This window comes from Labrus bergylta, chromosome 6 (genome assembly GCF_963930695.1).
Source record: "Labrus bergylta chromosome 6, fLabBer1.1, whole genome shotgun sequence".
NCBI lineage: Eukaryota > Metazoa > Chordata > Actinopteri > Labriformes > Labridae > Labrus > Labrus bergylta.
In genome coordinates this window covers 33,335,882-33,355,522 of record NC_089200.1, presented here as the reverse complement: position 1 = coordinate 33,355,522, position 19,641 = coordinate 33,335,882, and the positions used below count along the sequence as shown (strand labels likewise).

Here is a 19,641-nt window from a genome sequence, read left to right as displayed (position 1 = left end):
ATAAGAGCTCCAGCAGAAACTTTTGAAATAAAACCCGACCCAAAGTTATGATGAAAATGATCCAAAAGACAGGATCAAAATTGATTGTTGTATAAAAACAATGATAAAGCGATATCTGTTATAATATCAGACATTTATCTTCAGTGATAAAGACGAGTATATATGTTGAGGTTTTGATATGCCGCAAGAACTGAAATAGTAAATAAAGATTTACAAAAATTAAAGAAAATATCACAGATTACATTTAGTCAAAGTTTTCCCTTCTACTACAAGCATATTACATATTACACATTACATATTATATATTACATAATACATATATATTACATATTATATATTATATAGTAGAGGTGGGGAAAGAACCCATACAGCATAGTATTGGGATATTTTGCAGGGTGATAATATAACGTCTCATGGCTGCTTGTGTTCAGTTACTACCTTAAGGACCTGACACACCAAGCAGACCACAAAGAACTAGTGGGGACAAAGGTCGCCTGTGGCGTTGCCTCAAAAAGTTGCACTTGAACACACCACCAAGACTACAGCCGACGACCAATCACCACGTACATTCTGCAGTGAGAGGAAATAACTATCCATGCCAGCAGGGGGCGGTAGTCCGTTGTTATGATACAAGAAGACAATTTTCATACTGCTGTCGGTCACCACTCGTATTATAGGTAGTCTACTAATGGAGAATTACGTCTGATAAAAAGTAGAAAATGGCGCTGGCGTTGTCAGCTCTTGGTCTTTTAGTGGAAAAAGAAAAGAAGAGACTGAGGAGACAAATAAGGAGAAAGCACACTAATGGGTGAAAGCATGGATACTACAGCGGCATGCTCAAGGGGCTTTACTGAACCTGAGAGGAGAGCTGGAGAGAAATTAAACCTCCCAACAGCCAATCAGAGCGATCCCAATCACCAACCACCAACGTTGATTCAACATGTCGAATCGACAGATCGGCCAAAAAACGGTTAAATATCAAATTGTTAATAAAGATGTCCGGGTTTATCCTGAATATGGTTATACAATATAGCATGATATAATGATTCATTTGTGCCTGCTCCAATATGTCACATATTCCCTTGCCCTTGAGCAAGGCACCGAACCCCAATAACTGCTCTGGAGCATTCGTTGTGGGCAGCCCCTCACTCTGTGACCTCTCCATTAATGCATGTCCGTAGGATCCTGTTTGTGTGTGTGTAGCATGTTCATTAGACAGAGAGTAAAACTGAATTTTCCCCTCACGGGATTAATAAAGGATAAATTATTATTATTCATGTGATACAAGCTTATTTATTTGTAAACATAAATAATAATATACATGCCTTCTTGAGTTGATTTCTATGTTTACCTCATTTTGAGTCCTTTCTCTGTGCTCTCATAGTAAAAGAGGAAACTGATTTCATGAACTCCCTCCTGGTCTGGTCCCCTGAGCCACAGAGGCAGTTGGGTGGACCCCCCTGGCTGCAGAGTGTTTCCATCTATGGGTATCTCCATCACACCAGACAGTTGACTGAAGTCCTCAGGTGAAACCAGCACCTCTGATGCCACCCAGTTGGACTGGGGGGGCGCCACCATGGTTTTATAGGCTGAACAGTTTTCAGTTGAGCTGGGGCTGAGGGGTGTTGTGGCCTGGCTGCCAAAGGTAAAGAAATGCGGGTGCGTAGACACCACTCGAAGGCCACACAGAGCAACACTGCTGACGTTACAGAACTCAACGTAGGCCTTTCTGATCTCACCACACAGAAGAGCAGTGGGAAACTGCAAGAAAAAGACCTGAAGTACACACACCCCCAAGATAAAGTCAGGGTATGTCTAGAACTAGAACAGAAACGTAATCACACATACAAACAAGTTGTTAAGCTTAGATTTTGTTTGTCAGGACACATGATAATTATGACAAGAATGAGATTTAACTATTTGAAACAACCAAAATGTTACATTTTCAATTTGTAAGATATTTACTGAATTAAATAATAAAATGACTTTTATACATTTATATGATCAGACATTAAGGAAACATGCTATGTTGAAGTGCTGGCTTCTCTGACAACAATGCAGCAGCCAGCATGTCCTTCTAACTTTAGATTCTGCTCCTGAATGCTCTGGATTTGTTGGAAACAGAGAAGAATTTTAGGCACCTTTGTAGGTGTTTCTGTATTTGTCTCCCTCAGGAGGAATTTGTCTAGGATACGGGGAAATTGCTGCATAGACAATACATAGAACAATTAAAACGTTCACACTCCATACATATATATATATATATATATATATATATCTCAGGGGCCATTCAGACTAGATCCTTGTAGAGATGATCTAGTCTGATGAAGTTATTCACAAAGTGTCTTAGCCCTTAAGAGAGCTCCTCAGGTGTAAAACTGGAGGGTGAAGAGTTTCTCAAGCTGAGGAGGAAACAGAGAAATGTTCTCCAAACACTACATGAAGAATATTATTTTTAACTCATAGTTGGGCCAAACAGACTAAAATGATTTTTGCAGACATTTCAATCCATCTCTGAGTTTTTAGTGTTCACCTCCACAGGTGGATCAAATCACTAATTAAGACTCTTTACATGATGATGTAACTGTGAGCATGTGATTTCAAACATCTTGTATAGGCTATACACTTTCAAAGTATGTCTCACAAATTATCACACAGAATCTAATTAGAATCTAATAGTGTTCATTATAATATAATATCTGACTACATTCTATAATTGACTTTTCTGAGATTAACCAATCACAGCTTCTGAAAGAATGTGTTATACCTAGCAACAGGGTCAACCCCGCCTCTTCACTGAGATAAAAGTTTCTGTCTCTTCCTTGCTCAGAGTTGCTCTGACAATGTTCTTCAATCACTCCGAGGCTAAGGCTCCTTGCTAAGAATTTTTAAGCTAAGTTAAGTGCTCTCTCAGAGGATTCTCAGAATGTTTGTGAATACGAGCCATGGGGTTTTTCAGGAGTTTTCAGAAAGTGTGAAAGCCCTTTCAAGTGTGGATTTTTGGCAAAAAGCTTGGCAGACATGTTTTGGGGACCTCTGACTTAAGAATGTTTTCACTGCCAGTTGGGGTTACCTCCATTAGGGGCATGGGTGGTGTTATGATGGGATCCAGTCGATGATCAGGACCATGCCGAACCAACATCTTGTCCTCTTTGGTTTGATTGAGTCGAGGGCCTTGAATTTTCAGGTCTTGTCTGCCTCGAACCACGATCAAATCCAAAGTTTGCTGGCCTGTATACAGGGAGAAATCTGCAATGTGTGTGTGTAACTGTGACAAGAAAACAAAACCTAAAGCCCTGTTTCAACCTAAAGTTTATTCTGAGCGCCAGCTTCTTATTTCAATTGATTTCAATGAAGAGAGAGCAGACGGCTGCCCGGAGAAAAAGTGCACCCCAGCATCTTCATCTTTTTTATGAGGCCACACCGACTCCTCCAAACGCTTCAAGTTGAAAATCTTGCAACTTTTCAGAAAGGTTGTGTTAGTCCCTGTATTTTGTCTCCAATGGTTCGTGCCCTGTACCCATGTTCTCCACGATCTGAGTCCAGACAAAGGAGGAGGGCAAGTATCCTCCGTTTGATGCATATAGTGAAGGGAAAAAAGTATCTGAAATATAAAACCTTCAGTAAGAGCAACAGAGCAGTGTTGGTCATACAGCGGCTGTTTTGAATAGATGCTTCATCCGAGCGCTCCAGAGCGCACAGCTTTTCTGCCCGAAAAAATAAATTTAAATAAATTTAAAAAAAAACGCCAGGTGGACGCAGGGCCTAAAGGATCTGTAACCAGAACTCTTATTTTCTTTGACGACAGTTTTTAGAAAAACATTCACAAAAAGAAAAAACACAAACATGCAAAAGCAGGACAAGAAGTGAAACTACAAATAAAGCCATATCAGACATATCTTGACACCATGAAATTACGCTAAAGAAGAAATTAATTATTTGATTGATTAAAAGATGGAAAAAAATCAGCGTGAATTACCTTCAGTACTGGGAGCCTTCTCTCCAGATAAGGCTGTAGCCAAGTTGTACACAACACCCACGATGTTCAGCTGGCCTGTTCTGTGAGGCAGCAGCCTGAGGCGAGCCTGAGATCCAAAGGTTTAAATGACAGTTAACACTGCAACACTTTTTTATGTAACAGCCCCGACATTGCGTTTCGATTCTGGGAGTGAGGTCCCACCCACTGATCTGTGATTGGTCTGTAGCTTCAGTGGTCGAAAATATGAGGAACTAGCGTTGTAGTTTCACCCCGCTAACCACAACAGCTTCCAGTGACGCAATATGATGATTTCTGCGTCACTGGAAGCTCCTTTTTAGACTTAGAAATACAAAGATTTCACATCTCAGCGGAAAATGAGGGCAGGATGCACGACCATTCAAAAATACAACCAGGTTTCTGATGATACAAAGATTAATGCAAATGGGTGAAGTATCCCTTTAATTTTATTTAACCTTTATTTAACCAGATAAATAACCCATTGAGATCAGGATCTCTTTCACAAGGGTGACCTGGCCAAGAAGGCAGCAGCACACGTCATAAAAAGCATTACATGATAAAGAGACAGTTTACAAACAATAAGTTAAGCTACTTAACTCAGACAAGACTGAAGTTATTGTGCTAGGCCCTAAAAACCTCAGAGAGACTTTTTCTAGTGATGTGACTGTCCTTAATGACATCAGCCTGGCATCTAACACCACTGTTAGGAATCTAGGAGTTCTATTTGATCAAAATATGTCCTTTAGCTCTCACATCAGGCAAATTTCAAGAAAAGCCTATTTTCACCTTCGTAATATATTCAAGATCAGGAATATCCTGTCGCAAAATGATGCAGAAAAACTAGTTCATGCATTTGTTACCTCCAGGTTGGATTATTGTAATTCTCTTTTGTCAGGGTGCTCTGGTAAGTCTCTAAAGACTCTTCAACTAGTCCAGAACGCTGCAGCTCGTGTACTGACCAGAACTAGGAAAAGGGACCACATTACTCCTGTGTTGGCTTCTCTGCACTGGCTCCCTATACATTATAGAATAGAATTCAAGATCCTTCTTCTCACTTACAAAGCTCTAAATGGCCAGGCACCATCTTATCTTAAGGAGCTACTAGTGCCGTACTGCCCCTCGAGAACATTACGGTCCCAGAATGCAGGCCTGCTAGTGGTACCTACAGTCTCTAAGTGTACTATGGGAGGTAAAGCCTTCAGTTATCGGGCTCCTCTCCTCTGGAATTGCCTTCCAGCCGACACAGTCTGTATTTTTAAGAATAAACTTAAAACTTTCCTTTTTGATAAATCTTATAGTTAGGGCTGGTGCTGGTGTAGACCAGCTCTTAGTTATGCTGCTATAGGCTTAGACTCCCGGGGGAACTGGCACCTTGAGCCTCTCTCTCTCTCTCTCTCTCTCTCTCTCTCTCTCTCTCTCTCTCTCTCTCTCTCTCTCTCTCTCTCTCTCTCTCTCTCTCTCTCTCTCTCTCTCTCTCTCTCTCTCTCTCTCTCTCTCTCTCTCTCTCTCTCTCTCTCTCTCTCTCTCTCTCTCTCTCTCTCTCTGCATACATCATATTACTGCATGTATCTATCTGTAAATCTCAGTCACTAACCACCTACTTTCCTGGGAGCTCTTGAGCTCTCTTAGGCTCCTCAAGATCGTTGGTTGACGGCCTGCCAGAACAACCCCCCCCCCCCCCTGAAGATTTCTGCCTTTTAATAAGGCAGTTTTTTCTTACCACTGTAACTTTTGCTGCTTTGCTAAGTGCTCATGATAGATAGGCCGGATCTAATAAGTAATGTCTTTTACCTGCTTTTTGTAACATAACAATGAGTATGGTCTTTTTACTTGCTCTTTTGTAATGTTAAAAGACAAAGAGTAAGGTATTTTACCTGCTTTTTGTAAAGTGTCCTGAGATAACACTTGTTATGAGTTGACGCTATACAAATAAAAATTGATTGATTGATTGAAGAGAGAACAACGATTTATAATGTGCAAATTGATTTACAAATAGAACAGAATCTTGATCACGGATTACAAATCAGAAACACAGGCACTGTCCAATTGTCTCGCGTATTTTATCTTTTAAGATTGAGCCAAAGGCTTCAAGCGAGATGAGATCCGCCATTTTCAATTCATTTTGGAGAAAGTTCCATGTGGTGAGAGCAGCAAAACTAAACGCCCTTTTCCCGAGCTCCGTGCGGACAAGAGGCACAGACAGTTTAAAGACATCACAGGAACGCAAGTCATAGTGGCTTCTGGTTCTTTGAAGGTATGAACATAAGTAAGAAGGCACCAAACAAGAAGAGCTTTATAAATAAGCTTCAGCCAGTGTATATGCCTGTGCACCTTCAAAGATGGCCAATCTGAGTGAGTGTACAGGTCACAGTGATGAGTGAAGCGTCTACAACCAGTCAAAAATCTCAACGCACAGTGATACACGGTTTCCAATGACTGTAAACATTTGGCGAGGCGCCCATATATAGTACATCTCCATAATCCAACAAAGGAAGAAAGGTTGATGAAACAAGAAGTTTCCTTGCTCTGAGGGAAAAGCAGGATTTATTTCTGTAATAAAATCCCAACTTCACCTTAAGTTTAGAGGCCAAATTGGCAATATGTGATTTAAAAGACAGATCACACTCAAAGTACTTGTAGCTTTTGATAAGCTCAATTACATTTCCTTGAGAAGTTAAAATCAATGGGACATTTGTTGTTTCTCCACTTAAATGAGAAAACAACATGAGTTTTGTTTTATCAGTGTTCATGACCAACCTTAGTTCCCTCAAACGAGACTGGACAACATTGAAAGGTGACTGCAAAAACTCAAAAGCTTGTGCAACAGATGCTGAGCAACAATAGATGATAGTGTCATCAGCGTAAAAGTGATACATGGCATTTGACAAATTTTCACACATGTTATTGATATAAATGGAAAATAAAATAGGTCCTAGTATCAAACCTTGGGGCACCCCTTTTGAGATTTCTAAAAAGGAAGAGGTGGATCCTGCCATTTGCACGCATTGCGTTCCGTTTGACAGATAGTTGCCAAACCAAGATTCTGCTTGCTTTGATAAACCAACTTGATGGAGGATTTTGATCAATAATCCATGATCAACTGTATCAAAGGCCTTTGATAAATCAATAAAGAGAGCTACACAAAATTGCTTACAATCAATTCTTTCAATAATGTCAGCTGTAACAGTGCTATGTTTTTTTCTAAAACCTGACTGATACTTAGATAACACATTATTGGCATCCAAAAAATCCTTCAGTTGTTCACTAATGATTTTTTCAAATACTGCCAAAATGCGAAGTTTAGAAATTAGTCTGTAATTGTTTACTTGTGAGGGTTCACCCCCTTTTAACAGGGCAAGAACAAATGCTTATTTCCAGACCTTTGGGATTTCATTGCTGATCAGACTCAGGTTAAAAATATATGAAAGAGGCTCAGCAATAAAATCAGCAGCCAATTTAAGGAAGATAAAACGGCTCAAGTTTATCAGGACCTGCTGATTTCCTGGAATCCAGTTTCTGTAATGCTCTCTGCACCTCAGTGGTAGACACTGGCATAAATTGAAAAGGATGAACAGTAAGTTGACTATCAACCTCAGATGCCAGTGACGCATTATCCTGATTTTTGTCGGATTTGACCAAATCAGGGTGAAAGAAGTCAAATAAAAAGCCAGCTGAAATAAAATGTTCATTAAAACAATTTAGCATGGCTGATTTGTCAGTCAGGATGCAAGACTCTTTGACTAAGTGGGGTGGCACATCACTGGGTGACACATGGCCAGAAGAAGATTTTATGACTTTCCAAAATTTCTTTCCAAAAAAGGTTTTTTGTGGTTTCAGAGATGAAATACTCTGATTTGGCCCTCTTAATTAGGGTTGTACATTTATTCCGAAGCTGGCGAAAGAGGAGCCAATCCACTGGGGTTTTGGATTTCCTTGCCCTGGCCCAGGCAACATCCCTATCTTTAAGTAGATTTCCAATCTCTGTTGAAAACCAGGGGTTGTTTCGCCCTTTAACCCTGAATTTGCGAAACGGGGCATGTTTGTCTATTAAAAACAGAAATCCATCACAAAAATACTTCCAGGCTAGCTCTACATTGTCAAAGAGAGAAACTCTGGTCCAATCAAAACAAGCCAGATCAAAAAGCTTGTTCGTAGAAGTGTTTAAAATCTCTTTTAAGAAGAAGCCGAGGCTTGGTTTTGGGAAGTTTGGCAATTCGAACTGTTGCAATGGCACATTGCAACAGTTAAATCATTTCCTGTATCAGTATACTTATGAGGGGCATTTGTCAAAATTAAGTCCAGTAGGGTTTCTTTAAGAGACTCATGAGAACACCTTACCATTTTAGTCTCCTCCGGATCCATTTGAAACTCCTGGATGACCTCAGTGGTGACAATTTCATCATTCTGTGTCACCTGCAAATATTAAAAAATATTCAAGATTGTTTTTGCTATCATGCCTTTTTTTAGTCAGGGAATAAAATCACAATGTCTACAGGGAAATGTGCTTCCTATTAGTCACCCCTAGAGATAAGGTCTCCTCATTGGTGATGGACGACTCGTCAGACGTCTCTGATGGAGAAGCAGCATTGGCAGTGAATCTCCAGAGGAGCGATAGATTGGACAGAGCCAGAGAAACCTTGAGAGGGTTCCGAAACGTCAATTCAACTATGATTGGCTCTGCAGAGACAAAGACCGAAGAGGGCTGTAACTGAGTAGGCACAATATACAGTAGTCCAATTTGATTGCAAAGTAAACTGTTCTATTATGCTTTATAGTTTATCACAAAAGTACATCGGTCTAAGTTGTGGGTAATATACAAGGTTCTATTCAATTAGTCTACTGAGGACCATCTTACCCTCTACCACAGCCAGTGGGGAGCGCAGGTTGTCGGTCTGGCTGTTCAGGCAGCACTGGGTGGGCTGGAAGTTAACTGGGACAATCCCCCTGTTGGAGGCTGCCACGAGCTGCTCCTCCAGGTTGCACCACATGGCTGCCAAATCCTGATCGTACTCCTGATCGAGGGATACATGAGTAGCTGCCTGCTTTTCCCCTGAAAAAAAGAATCAGACAATAAGAATAAAGAAATTAGGATGTTATGGACAAGTGTTTTTTTTTATTAGTGTTTGTAATAAAAACAGTAAACCTTTGCACAAACACACATCCATTTGTAATATCCTTAAGTTCTTGTAAAAGGTTATGTTAGTCAGATATCTCTAGTAAATTGTACAGTATTATAATTATTAAAGCATGATGGGTTCACAAGTATAAATTAATGACTTTTTGGGACCATAATAGGTATAAACAAAACCTGTGACAGAGTGTGAATAGTATGATGGAAAACCACTTATAAACTTCAAATTAGATCTTGAAAAGTGGCAGAATAGAGAATATGGGTATATGGATGAACCAATTTAAATAGATTGTGTGCTTGTATAGTGCTTTTCTAGTCTTTCACACACTGATGGTAGAGGCTGCTGAGTAAAGAGTCCATCAGTATTAACTCATCCATTCATACTCATTCATACGCCGCCGAAGCTGCCCAAAAACACATCAGACATGTGGCTGTAGGACCTGGGGATCAAACCCTCAACCTGCTGGTTGAGAGATGACTGACTCTACCAACTGATCCACAGCCACCCCACTACTGGCTACAGCTGGTTTCCTCAAACAAAGGCCATGCTGACTGGTGTCACTGGTAAACTCAGTGTTTATTAGAATCTCATGCAACCCCACTTTAATTATTTGGAACTGTCCTTTAATGACACATTCTTGCAGATGTACTGTATAACACTCGGAGATGAACCTGTGTGCGTGAAGCATGAATAACCCTGATAACCCATTTAACCAAAGCAATTTGTTAAAGGTCCCATATTATGCTTTTTCTGGTTTTATATGCCCTTTAGTGTGTTTTCCAAGTGTCTTGTGCATGTTTAGGCACATCTATGTGCAAAAATTCAAAGTCCGCAGAAACACAGCTTCTCCTACCTCCTCCTGTTAGCTGTAGCATTAGCTGCATGTAACGCTCAGTTCTAGCCCCCCTCGAAAAAAAAATTGTCAGTGCGGCGTCATTGTCAGTGTGAGATCACTGATCTAAGCCCATTGGCTCGTTGTGGCAAGCCTAGCAGCTCATGTTGAAATTTCCAAGAAGCGTGCTGAGCAACTGACCAATAACGACAGAGCGGATCGGCAGGCCAATCAGAGCAGACTTGGCCCACGTGGGGTCTAACAGTGGGGGCTCAGCAGAGTGTAGCTGATGGACTCAGAGCGGAGAGGGAGCAAGGAGGAGCAGTACATGAAAACAGACACTTTTTTCGAACTTTAGCTATTGTGAACATACAAAAGTAGGTACATAGATGAAATATACGAACCCCAAAAAGGGCATAATATGGGCTCTTTAAAGGTGGTCAAAATGACATCATCAGTTTGATACCTTCTGCAAGGCGGCGATCATGTCCAAAATAAATTCTTGTGGCTGAGCTGAGGATGCAGGGGAGAGGCAGCGGGGGAAGGTCAACTTCATTTCCAGCTATTACACTCTAAGAGAGAAAAACACTGATTTGTTATTTCTGTGTCAACTGAACATTGCATGCATACACAGAGAGCTATAATGATCAATTGTATGTACCGTTTTTATCCTGTTTATAAACTTCATGAATTCAGTATGGTTGCTGATTTTGAAATACAATATCACTTGTAATGTATCGCCCTGCAGCGAACTGTATAAAATGTTGCTTATTCATTGACTGAGCAGAAATGTGATTTCTACTCATGTATGAGCTAAATGTTTTATATTATTTCACTTGTTGTCACATAATTAGTTTACAGTGTGTTTTGATACCTAGTCAAGCTCTGATGTTACTGTAAAAGGTGATGTTATTTGTTCTGGTATTCTACAATGTATTCAGAAAGTATTCCGACACTTATAGGGCTTTCACACTTTTTTTTTCCAGGAGGAGCTGCATGTGTGAACACAAACCGAGTCCAATTTTTCACTGGGACTTCACCTGGAGTTTCTCCTGACAGACCCCTGGTATTTTTTCCGCAGCAAGTCAGAGTGAGCTGATGTGCCGCAGGATATTCTCTGGAGAATTCACCTCGAGCCAGTGGGAAGGGGAGTGACGTTTGTATCCTGTGACTGCTGCACGGTGCATAGAACGTGTACAAACGACCACTACTTCTTCGTGTTCTAATTAAACGGCTACATTACGTTTCCTGTTGGTCAGTATGTTGTTCTCTGCTCCTTTGTGGATGTTGTCATTCCGTTGAACTACACATAGCATTGATATAAAGGCAAATATTCTCATTATCGTGTAGCGGACTCTGTTGCTACGCCTGCTACTTCTGCCCCCCCCCCACCCCCCTCCATCTGACAGTGATAGTCTCCAGCTGCATGTGTGAACAACCAGGACAGGTGAATATCTGGAGTCTTCTTGAAAATATATAGATATTTTCCGGAGTGCATATGTGAAAACGGCTTTAGACACCATTCACATTCTTTATGCCTCATGCTAAATTTGACTTGGAACCTTCAATTGCAGAAGTTAGAGATCCAGCTCTCTTTGCCAAGCCATTCTACCTCTGAGTCACAGCCAACGACACACATTTGTCTCTATCCTGTAGTTTAGCATGCAGACGTGATGATTAACTGTAGTTACCTTGTAAACAAAGAGATACTCTCTGAGAAAGGCACCCTGCTGTGTGGCAGTCTGCCTGCTGTCATTGGTCAAGATCTCTCTGAAAGCTGTCACAGCATTCTCTGGTTGCCGAAGTGTGAAGGACTGACGCCCAATTGTGAAGTTGATGTGGTCCTCTGCCAGAGACCAGCCCCTCTCCTTGTATACCTGCATGGCTTGGCAGTAACAGCGCAGTGCGTGCCTCTTCTACATGCAGGGAAAGGGACGAGACGAAGATGTAAGGTACACAGAGCAACCAACATGGAGCACAACAAAAGGAGGAAAAGGAAAACAAAAGTGAAAGTACAAAAAAGGCTGACCAAGATTCTCTGTTTGTCAGGTCATTAGTTCGACTTTTCATGTACGCTTATTCAATAACATAATGTTTAGCGCTGTTTACACCTCGTATAAACAGGTGACGCCTCATGGGAGATCAGATCACTGGTGGACAGCCTTTAGCACAGGTGACAACGCACTCAGGAGGATTTGAGATCCAATCAACCAGGCCACCTACAAACCCAACAGTGTAACAACTCAGGGTATAGTTTAGAGGGGACATATTATGAAAAATTCACTTGTACAGTGTTTCTGAACATATATTTGGGTAACCAAATGTGAAATAAACCCATCTAGAAATAAACCCATCCAGTCCTTTGTTTGTGGTCTGCATAAGTCTTACAACACAGAGAAAAATGCTCTGTTTCAAATGTGCTCTCCTTGTGATGTCACAGTGGGATTCTGGTAAAGAAATCCACGGACTTGCATTTCATTCTATTCACCAAGATAAGACCTCCAGAGCTCCCTTTTTTAGGACAGACCTCGTACAGTACATTTGTGATAGTGGAAAGGCTCACCTGTCCTGCTTTGCTGAAGCGATGACCAGCCAGGATCATATGGAAAGCAAACTTGCGTACCATTGGAATACGCATGTTGATAAAGCAGTGGGCAGCCTGCTCCAATAGCAGAGCACTGCGCAGGTCAGAGTCCTGAAACAAAAATGAAAATAAAAGATCAAAGCAGAATAAATCCACTGCAATTTGTAATTCTTGTGTTATAGATCAATGCTACTGCCCATCAACATAATAATTAAAGAGTTCCAGATGTTTATTAACGACACAGATGTGGGGACAGTCAGTCAGTAAAAATACTTGGGTACCATCCTTGATGAAAAAGTGACCTTTGAAATCTCTTCTAAAAATATTGTATTCATCTTTTATTGAGTCCATTTGAACTTTTGTGATGATATGCTGGTTTGATTACCTCAGCAACACAAATAAAAACAGGGGGCGGGGAAATGTTGTTCAACCATGCCCAAAGATTGTCGCCGTTGACTTGATTTGAAATTATGAGCCATGTTTTTCAAGAAAGACCCACTCAGAAAGCAAAGGCCATCTTGGAAGACCCTCTGCACCCTCTGCATGCAGCATTTAGACTTCTCCCGACAGGGAGGAGGTTCACTTCTGTTAGGAGGGCCAAATCTAACGAGACCTGAGGTCGTTTGTTCCATCAGCTGTTGGGTTTCTAAATAATCTGTAGGCATTGTTGCCTGTACACTTAACTATGTACTGTTAGTCCCTTATCTCACTCACGTCCATCATGATGATATCCATGGTAGTTAAGTATTTATGTCTTTGTGCTGTTTTTTAGGATATGTGTTGCCTGTTTGGACCTCTGTTGCAAACCAAATTGCCCCTCGAGGACAATAAAGATTTTTCAATCCAATACGTAGTTCAAAATTTCACAAATGTCATTCCCAAGTGAAGGTTGAAGTAATTTTTGATTGTCTAGCAGTGCATAATTCCATTATCTCATTATCACACATACACAAACAGGACCTGTGGACATGCATTAGTGGAGCTGCTACACATTGCTCAAGGGCACCCCAGCAGTGCTCAGGAAGTGCCCTGGCACAGCTACCAGAACAACGTCCATATTTTTGGTCCATACCGAGACTTGAACCGGCAACCCTCCAAGTCCCTACGGACTGAGCTTCTGCCCCTAAGCATGTTTCCTCACCTCGCTAGTCATCTTAATGAGAAGAGTTGCAGCCTCTGAGTATTTGCTCTGACTCTTCAAGATTTCAGCACTGAGTAAAGCACAGCGCTCAGCAAGCACCATGTTTCTACAGAGAACAGAAGAAAAAGAATCAAAACTACACTTCACACAGAACAAATCTCTGAAAGGATGATGGAAGTTAAAGGAGAATATTAAAGGCAGGGTTGGTCATTTTTGGAAAACTAGCATGATTCTGAAAGTAGCATTCCCTCAGTGCTCCGTCTACACACCCCCCCTCCCCTCTGTGCTCCCTCTAAAGCCACGCCCCCTCACTTACATGGACAAGAGCCGCTACGTTGTCTCATTCTCAACACTCAACTTTATCATTTAAAAAAAATTGACTATTTTATATGGAAGCGATTAGTGATCAAAATTCAAATGATAAAGCTAATTTGAAAATTCAAATGAATTAACAGAAATGCTTTTTAATTTTCAGAATGAGTGTATTATTTGACTCAAAAATAAAATTATGATTAATTTATCTAATTTGAATTTTAGTTTTCAACTTCAAAAATGCACATTCTTTGACTAAATTAAAATGAAGAAGAAAATGACATTTGCTTTATCATTTTTTTAAAATGCCCCGCTAAATTTGTATCATAATTCAAATGAAAAAGCTAATTTTAAAATGAAAATACAGTAACAGAAACACGTTTTATTTGTTTGCATTATACTTTTACTCTCTATGTATGCATATTGTATGACATAATTCAAATGAAAACGAAAAGGTCTTTGGCTTTTCGTTTTGAAACTTGTAGTGCTAAAAAGTGATCGTAATTCAAACCAACTCGAAAACGAAATGGCAAAGTGGACGACGCAGGAAAGTGACGTCAGACTTCAGCTCCCAGGCAGGCAAACATAATTTTTACAGTCTGAGGCGAGCGAGCAGAACGCGCAGTACGATGGGTGGCGGGGTGAATCTTTAACGCTGGTACAAGCTCCAAACTAGTTGTTGCCCTGATTTTTATTCAATTTTGGCGTTGTAGTTGATTATTCTTTTAATAACTACAATACAATCTCTGAAAGGGAGAGAGAGCTCATGCAGTCGGTTGAGAGGGAGAGTGTGTGCCATTACGCACAGAGGATGAGACATTGAAACTTTGTGTACAGAGCTGGAGAGATTATTTGAAACAGAAAATTCAATCGATAATCTTTTTTAATGTAATTAAGTTAAGCAGAGAAGAGAGTGATCTATAATCTATCAATAAACCGGTTTTAGGACACGTCTGTGTGAATTTCATGGCATGCAGATGCTGAGTGACTCTCACGGTCAGAGATAGTGGGCATGGTGTCATGCATGAGACTTGGCAGCTTGGGTCATAAAGCTGCTGCGTCATGCTTGCTGAAAGTTCAGTGTGCGCTGAAAGAAAACACTCAGATCGTGAAATTTAAAACGTGTTTCTTTTACTATATTTTCATTTTAAAATTAGCTTTTTCATTTGAATTATGGTAGAAATTTAGCGGGGCATTTTTTGAAAATGATAAAGCAAATGTCATTTTCTTCTTCATTTTAATTTAGTCAAAGAATGTGCATTTTTGAAGTTGAAAACTAAAATTCAAATTAGATAAATTAATCATCATTTTATTTGAGTCAAATAATACACTCATTATTAAAAAGCATTTCTGTTAATGCATTTGAATTTTCAAATTAGCTTTATCATTTGAATTTTGATCACTAATCGCTTCCATAATTTTACTACTAACAATGGACAACGATAAACTCACAGTATAAACTCCGTCATCAGCTCATGCTTTGAGTGTGGGCTAGAGCATGCAAGAGGTAGAGAACGAGCAGGGAGGCGTCTGATTGGTTCATCAGATTGGTACCTCGTGGCAGATATTGGTTGAAGTTTTTACAGACTGATACAGATGACAGATTTTCTTTGTTTCTTTTTCAGAGAACATGAGTTATAATTTCTGTCAGGACCTAAAGACAATTTCAACCAAAATCTTGAAAAGTGGATCTAGAGGAAATGACCAACCCTGCCTTTAACTATTACACAGGTATTACTTTGACAGTCGGTGTGATAGAGTTGTTAAATTACAAGTTGAAAGCCAATTAATTTGACAAAAACCACTTCAATTAAACAAAATTTGAGACACATTGTGCAATGTTGAGTCTCCTCAAAAGGCAACATCATAGTGAGGAGGGGTTGGTAAGCTTCCCAAGCGTTTTTGTAAAATTTGAGACAAGTAAACTAGCATTAGGTTTTACCAAAAGATTAGCACCATTAGACAGTTTTGTACGGAATAAGGATGCAGAACTAGAGGCAGCCTCAAAATCAGGAGTGTAAATTATCTTGCAATGAAGTAAGTGATTAGTTATTACCTAGAAACAACATGGATTGTTTCAATTGTGATCAATAGTTTGCAAATTGTCGGATGGGATTTATGAATCCAAAACAATGAGATTCACCATAGACCTCTACTCATATTCTCAAGAAGTGAACACACAGTATACCATTTAACATACACAGATATATCAGGATAATATGAAACTATATGTAACATTGCAAAAACAGAATAACCAGATACCATTATACTGATTTTAAATAAAATGTGAAGACATAAAAAGGCAGTTAGTTCATACTTGCAGACATCTCTGTACGTCTGTATCGCAGTATCCATGTAGTGTGCCGGGTACGGTCGAGGAGCTCCAGCCTGCAGAAACGCTGACACTGCAGCCATTTCCTACCGAGTTAGGAGGAATGAATGCAAAGAACATGAGGACAAATAGTTATCATGAAAGTATAGGGTCCAGAGAGGTGGGGTTACACCCTGGACTGATCACCAGCCAATCACAGGGCTGAAATAAAGAGACAGACAACCAGACACACTCACATTCACACCTACAGACAATTTAGAGTCAGCAGTTAACCTAACGAGCATGTCTTTGGACTGTGGGAGGAAGACGGAGTACCAGGAGAGAACCCACACATACACGAGGAGAACATGCAGACTCCACACAGAGAGGCTCCTGTCAGACGGGGATTCAAACCAGGAACCTCGTCACAGAGAGGCTCCTGACGGACGGGGATTCAAACCAGGAACCTCCACACAGAGAGACTCCGGACGGACGGGGATTCAAACCAGGAACCTCCTCACAGAGAGACTCATGTCAGACGGGGATTCAAACCAGGAACCTCCTCACAGAGAGACTCATGTCAGACGGGGATTCAAACCAGGAACCTCCTCACAGAGAGACTCATGTCAGACGGGGATTCAAACCACGAACCTCCTCACAGAGAGACTCCTGAAGGATGGGGATTCAAACCAGGAACCTCCTCACAGAGAGACTCCTGAAGGATGGGGATTCAAGCCAGGAACCTCCTCACAGAGAGACTCATGTCAGACGGGGATTCAAACCAGGAATCTCCTCACAGAGAGACTCATGTCAGACGGGGATTCAAACCAGGAACCTCCTCACAGAGAGACTCATGTCAGACGGGGATTCAAACCAGGAACCTCCTCACAGAGAGACTCATGTCAGACGGGCATTCAAACCAGGAACCTCCTCGCTGTGAGGCAACAGTACTAACAACTGGACCACCGTGCAGCTCCACAGCATCAATAAACGGAGAAAATGAAAACACTAACTGGAAGTTGCTTCTGTCATGCTGCACTGAATTAATCTGAAGTTGAATTCCCTGTTAAGAAGGATAGCTTGAGACCAGGGGTACCTAAATGCAACTTAATGATAAGTGTATATTATTTAAACATAGTCCTCATGGGGAAATATAGAAAGATGCTTGTGTGTGATTCTCACCAATGCTCCTGCAGCATACAGCATGGCCTGGTCTGACAAGAAGTCTTTCTTGGCAGTGTGGTAACAGTTGTAAGCCAACTCATAATGCTGAACCAGAAAGCATAGGTCGGCCATCTTCCTGATCTGCAGCTCTGGGGCTTCTGGAGGATATCTAATATTACAAATGTAAGAGGTCAAACCAACAAAAATGTATAGTGTTTATGATGTGTATAAATAAAAAGAAGCCATTTTTAAGTCTCGAGTCAGAATGGGTTAAGATGTAAGAAGGCTTACAGGAGGCCACACGTGCTCTTTGGTTCACTGATGCTCTTCTCTGGAACTTTGCCCCCGCCAAACCACTTCTTGGTGGCAGTGAACAGAGACCGACTCAGACCTTTCCTGGAGACCAACTGTGGGCAGAGAGACAGATCATATATTTGAACAATCTAGTTAAACAGCAACAGTCCAGCTGAGTTAATCATCAAACAGCTACTGTAGGGTTGTTCTCATAAGCTAATGGAAATGACTGATGCAATGTGAAAACTAACATTAATATGCACACTCATATTTGTGAAGGTGTGAAGGAATCCCTTAATACTTACACCACTTTGTTAATGTACATTAATCCTTAATATTCTTTCATATAAGCATAACATTGAGCATGTAAATAGCATGTTTATGAATTTAAATTTCAGCTTCGAGAGCAGAAAAAAATACTTTTCTTCAGTGAAATTTTCCGCATGCCTCGCCTGGCCTCATTATTGCCTGTCTCTTCATTTGTGACTTTTGCTACTATCCTGCTGGCTTGAGATCTGCAAATGTCTGTGGCCATCTGTCTGTAGTTTCCGATTCCATCCCTTTGAGCCGAGGTCACACTGCCAGGCTGGCCCAACTCTCCAGGGAACTTTCACAACGGTAGAAAATTAATATTCCCTGATCCTAACTACTAACAACCAGCAAAAATAAGGAGACCTCGGATTCATGACTTTTTATCTATCAAGATAAGGCTAGCTCTGAGCTCTATCAGCAACTTTGTAAACAAGCAATACAAAAAACTGATATGTATTCAAAAGTGTCAAATCCTAATTGACCACATACAGTAAAATCTACAACTCATTTCTCAATGTCACTGTACATCAAACTTCAGGTTGATGTAATCAGTTCAATCAGCTTTAGTTTTGGAAGTTTGATATAAGCTTTCAAGATTCCTTTTGTTATTCTATGTCTCTCTCCATGGATAATTTTAGGTTGAAATCGAACAACTTGCAGTTTTACCTGGTCATTGAGCTGTCTGATGTTCTTCTCTATGTGTGGCAGCAGGCCTCTGAAGGTGAACTCTTGGAGAAATTGTCTGATGTGGTCATGGTCATTCAAGGTCAGGCACACCCCATGGCTTCCCGATATCCCTGGCAGACTTTCTGGATCTCTTGCACCTGTCTTTGGGTCAGTGTTTACAGCACCGAGGGTGTAGAGGCTCCCAGAGGTGCTGACTGTGTCAAGCTGCAGAGGATGGCTTTCCAGACTGTTGGGTACCCCATCTGAGAGGAAACAGTGTTGCAAACTAAGTTCATTCATGGCTGTGTTAAATGTTGTGTTTTTTTCTCAGGTTTAATATAAGTAGATTGTTCTCGTTGATAATATACTGTATTTGTACTGTATATATTGTATACAGGAAACTGCAGCAAACGTTAGACTGATATCAGGGATATCAAATAAATGCTCAAATGACTTTCCAAATGGTTGCAAAAGTTCAACTAGTGTACTAGCGTTAGTACGCTGAGAAGAAAAGCGCTGCAGGTCCGTCCTGTCTCCATGACAACAGTCTGTTGACAACGCCCGCTGTGTGACCGACACTGCTCTGTTACTTTTTATTGCATGATTTATATTTGAGGTTGTTTATTTCCAGATCAGACACGGAGCAAAGAGGATGTAGGTACAAGAAATGATCAATAAGCGGCAAAACTACAGAGAATATCAAAAATTTAGAAAAGAACGCCGGTGACGTCAACAGAGTCTTTCTGAAAAGTTGAAAGATTTTAAACTTGAGTGCTCGGAGCGGCCGCACAAAAAAGGCAGAGCACTCCGAAGGGTGAATGCTCAAATTAATTACTATATCCCTGGAAGTAATGTTTAGTGAGTTAATTGCATCCTTTCAGATTGTAATGTGCTGC

General features: G+C 40.7%; 1 protein-coding gene across 1 annotated transcript in view; it reads right to left on the bottom strand.

Moving 5' to 3' along the window:
- The window catches only part of trappc8 (trafficking protein particle complex subunit 8), a 46,151-nt gene that overhangs the window by 10,908 nt on the left and 15,602 nt on the right, over window positions 1-19,641 (bottom strand). Inside the window, exons 7-20 of the mRNA XM_020646918.3 lie at window positions 18,746-19,008; window positions 17,765-17,880; window positions 17,492-17,642; window positions 16,316-16,416; window positions 13,687-13,792; window positions 12,525-12,656; window positions 11,653-11,877; window positions 10,428-10,533; window positions 8,853-9,047; window positions 8,517-8,674; window positions 8,336-8,410; window positions 3,980-4,085; window positions 3,074-3,231; window positions 1,352-1,776 (exon numbers count right to left, since the gene is read on the bottom strand). Coding sequence (XP_020502574.2) covers window positions 1,352-1,776; window positions 3,074-3,231; window positions 3,980-4,085; window positions 8,336-8,410; window positions 8,517-8,674; window positions 8,853-9,047; window positions 10,428-10,533; window positions 11,653-11,877; window positions 12,525-12,656; window positions 13,687-13,792; window positions 16,316-16,416; window positions 17,492-17,642; window positions 17,765-17,880; window positions 18,746-19,008 — 2,317 coding nt within the window. The remainder of the gene's footprint in view (window positions 1-1,351; window positions 1,777-3,073; window positions 3,232-3,979; window positions 4,086-8,335; window positions 8,411-8,516; window positions 8,675-8,852; window positions 9,048-10,427; window positions 10,534-11,652; window positions 11,878-12,524; window positions 12,657-13,686; window positions 13,793-16,315; window positions 16,417-17,491; window positions 17,643-17,764; window positions 17,881-18,745; window positions 19,009-19,641) is intronic.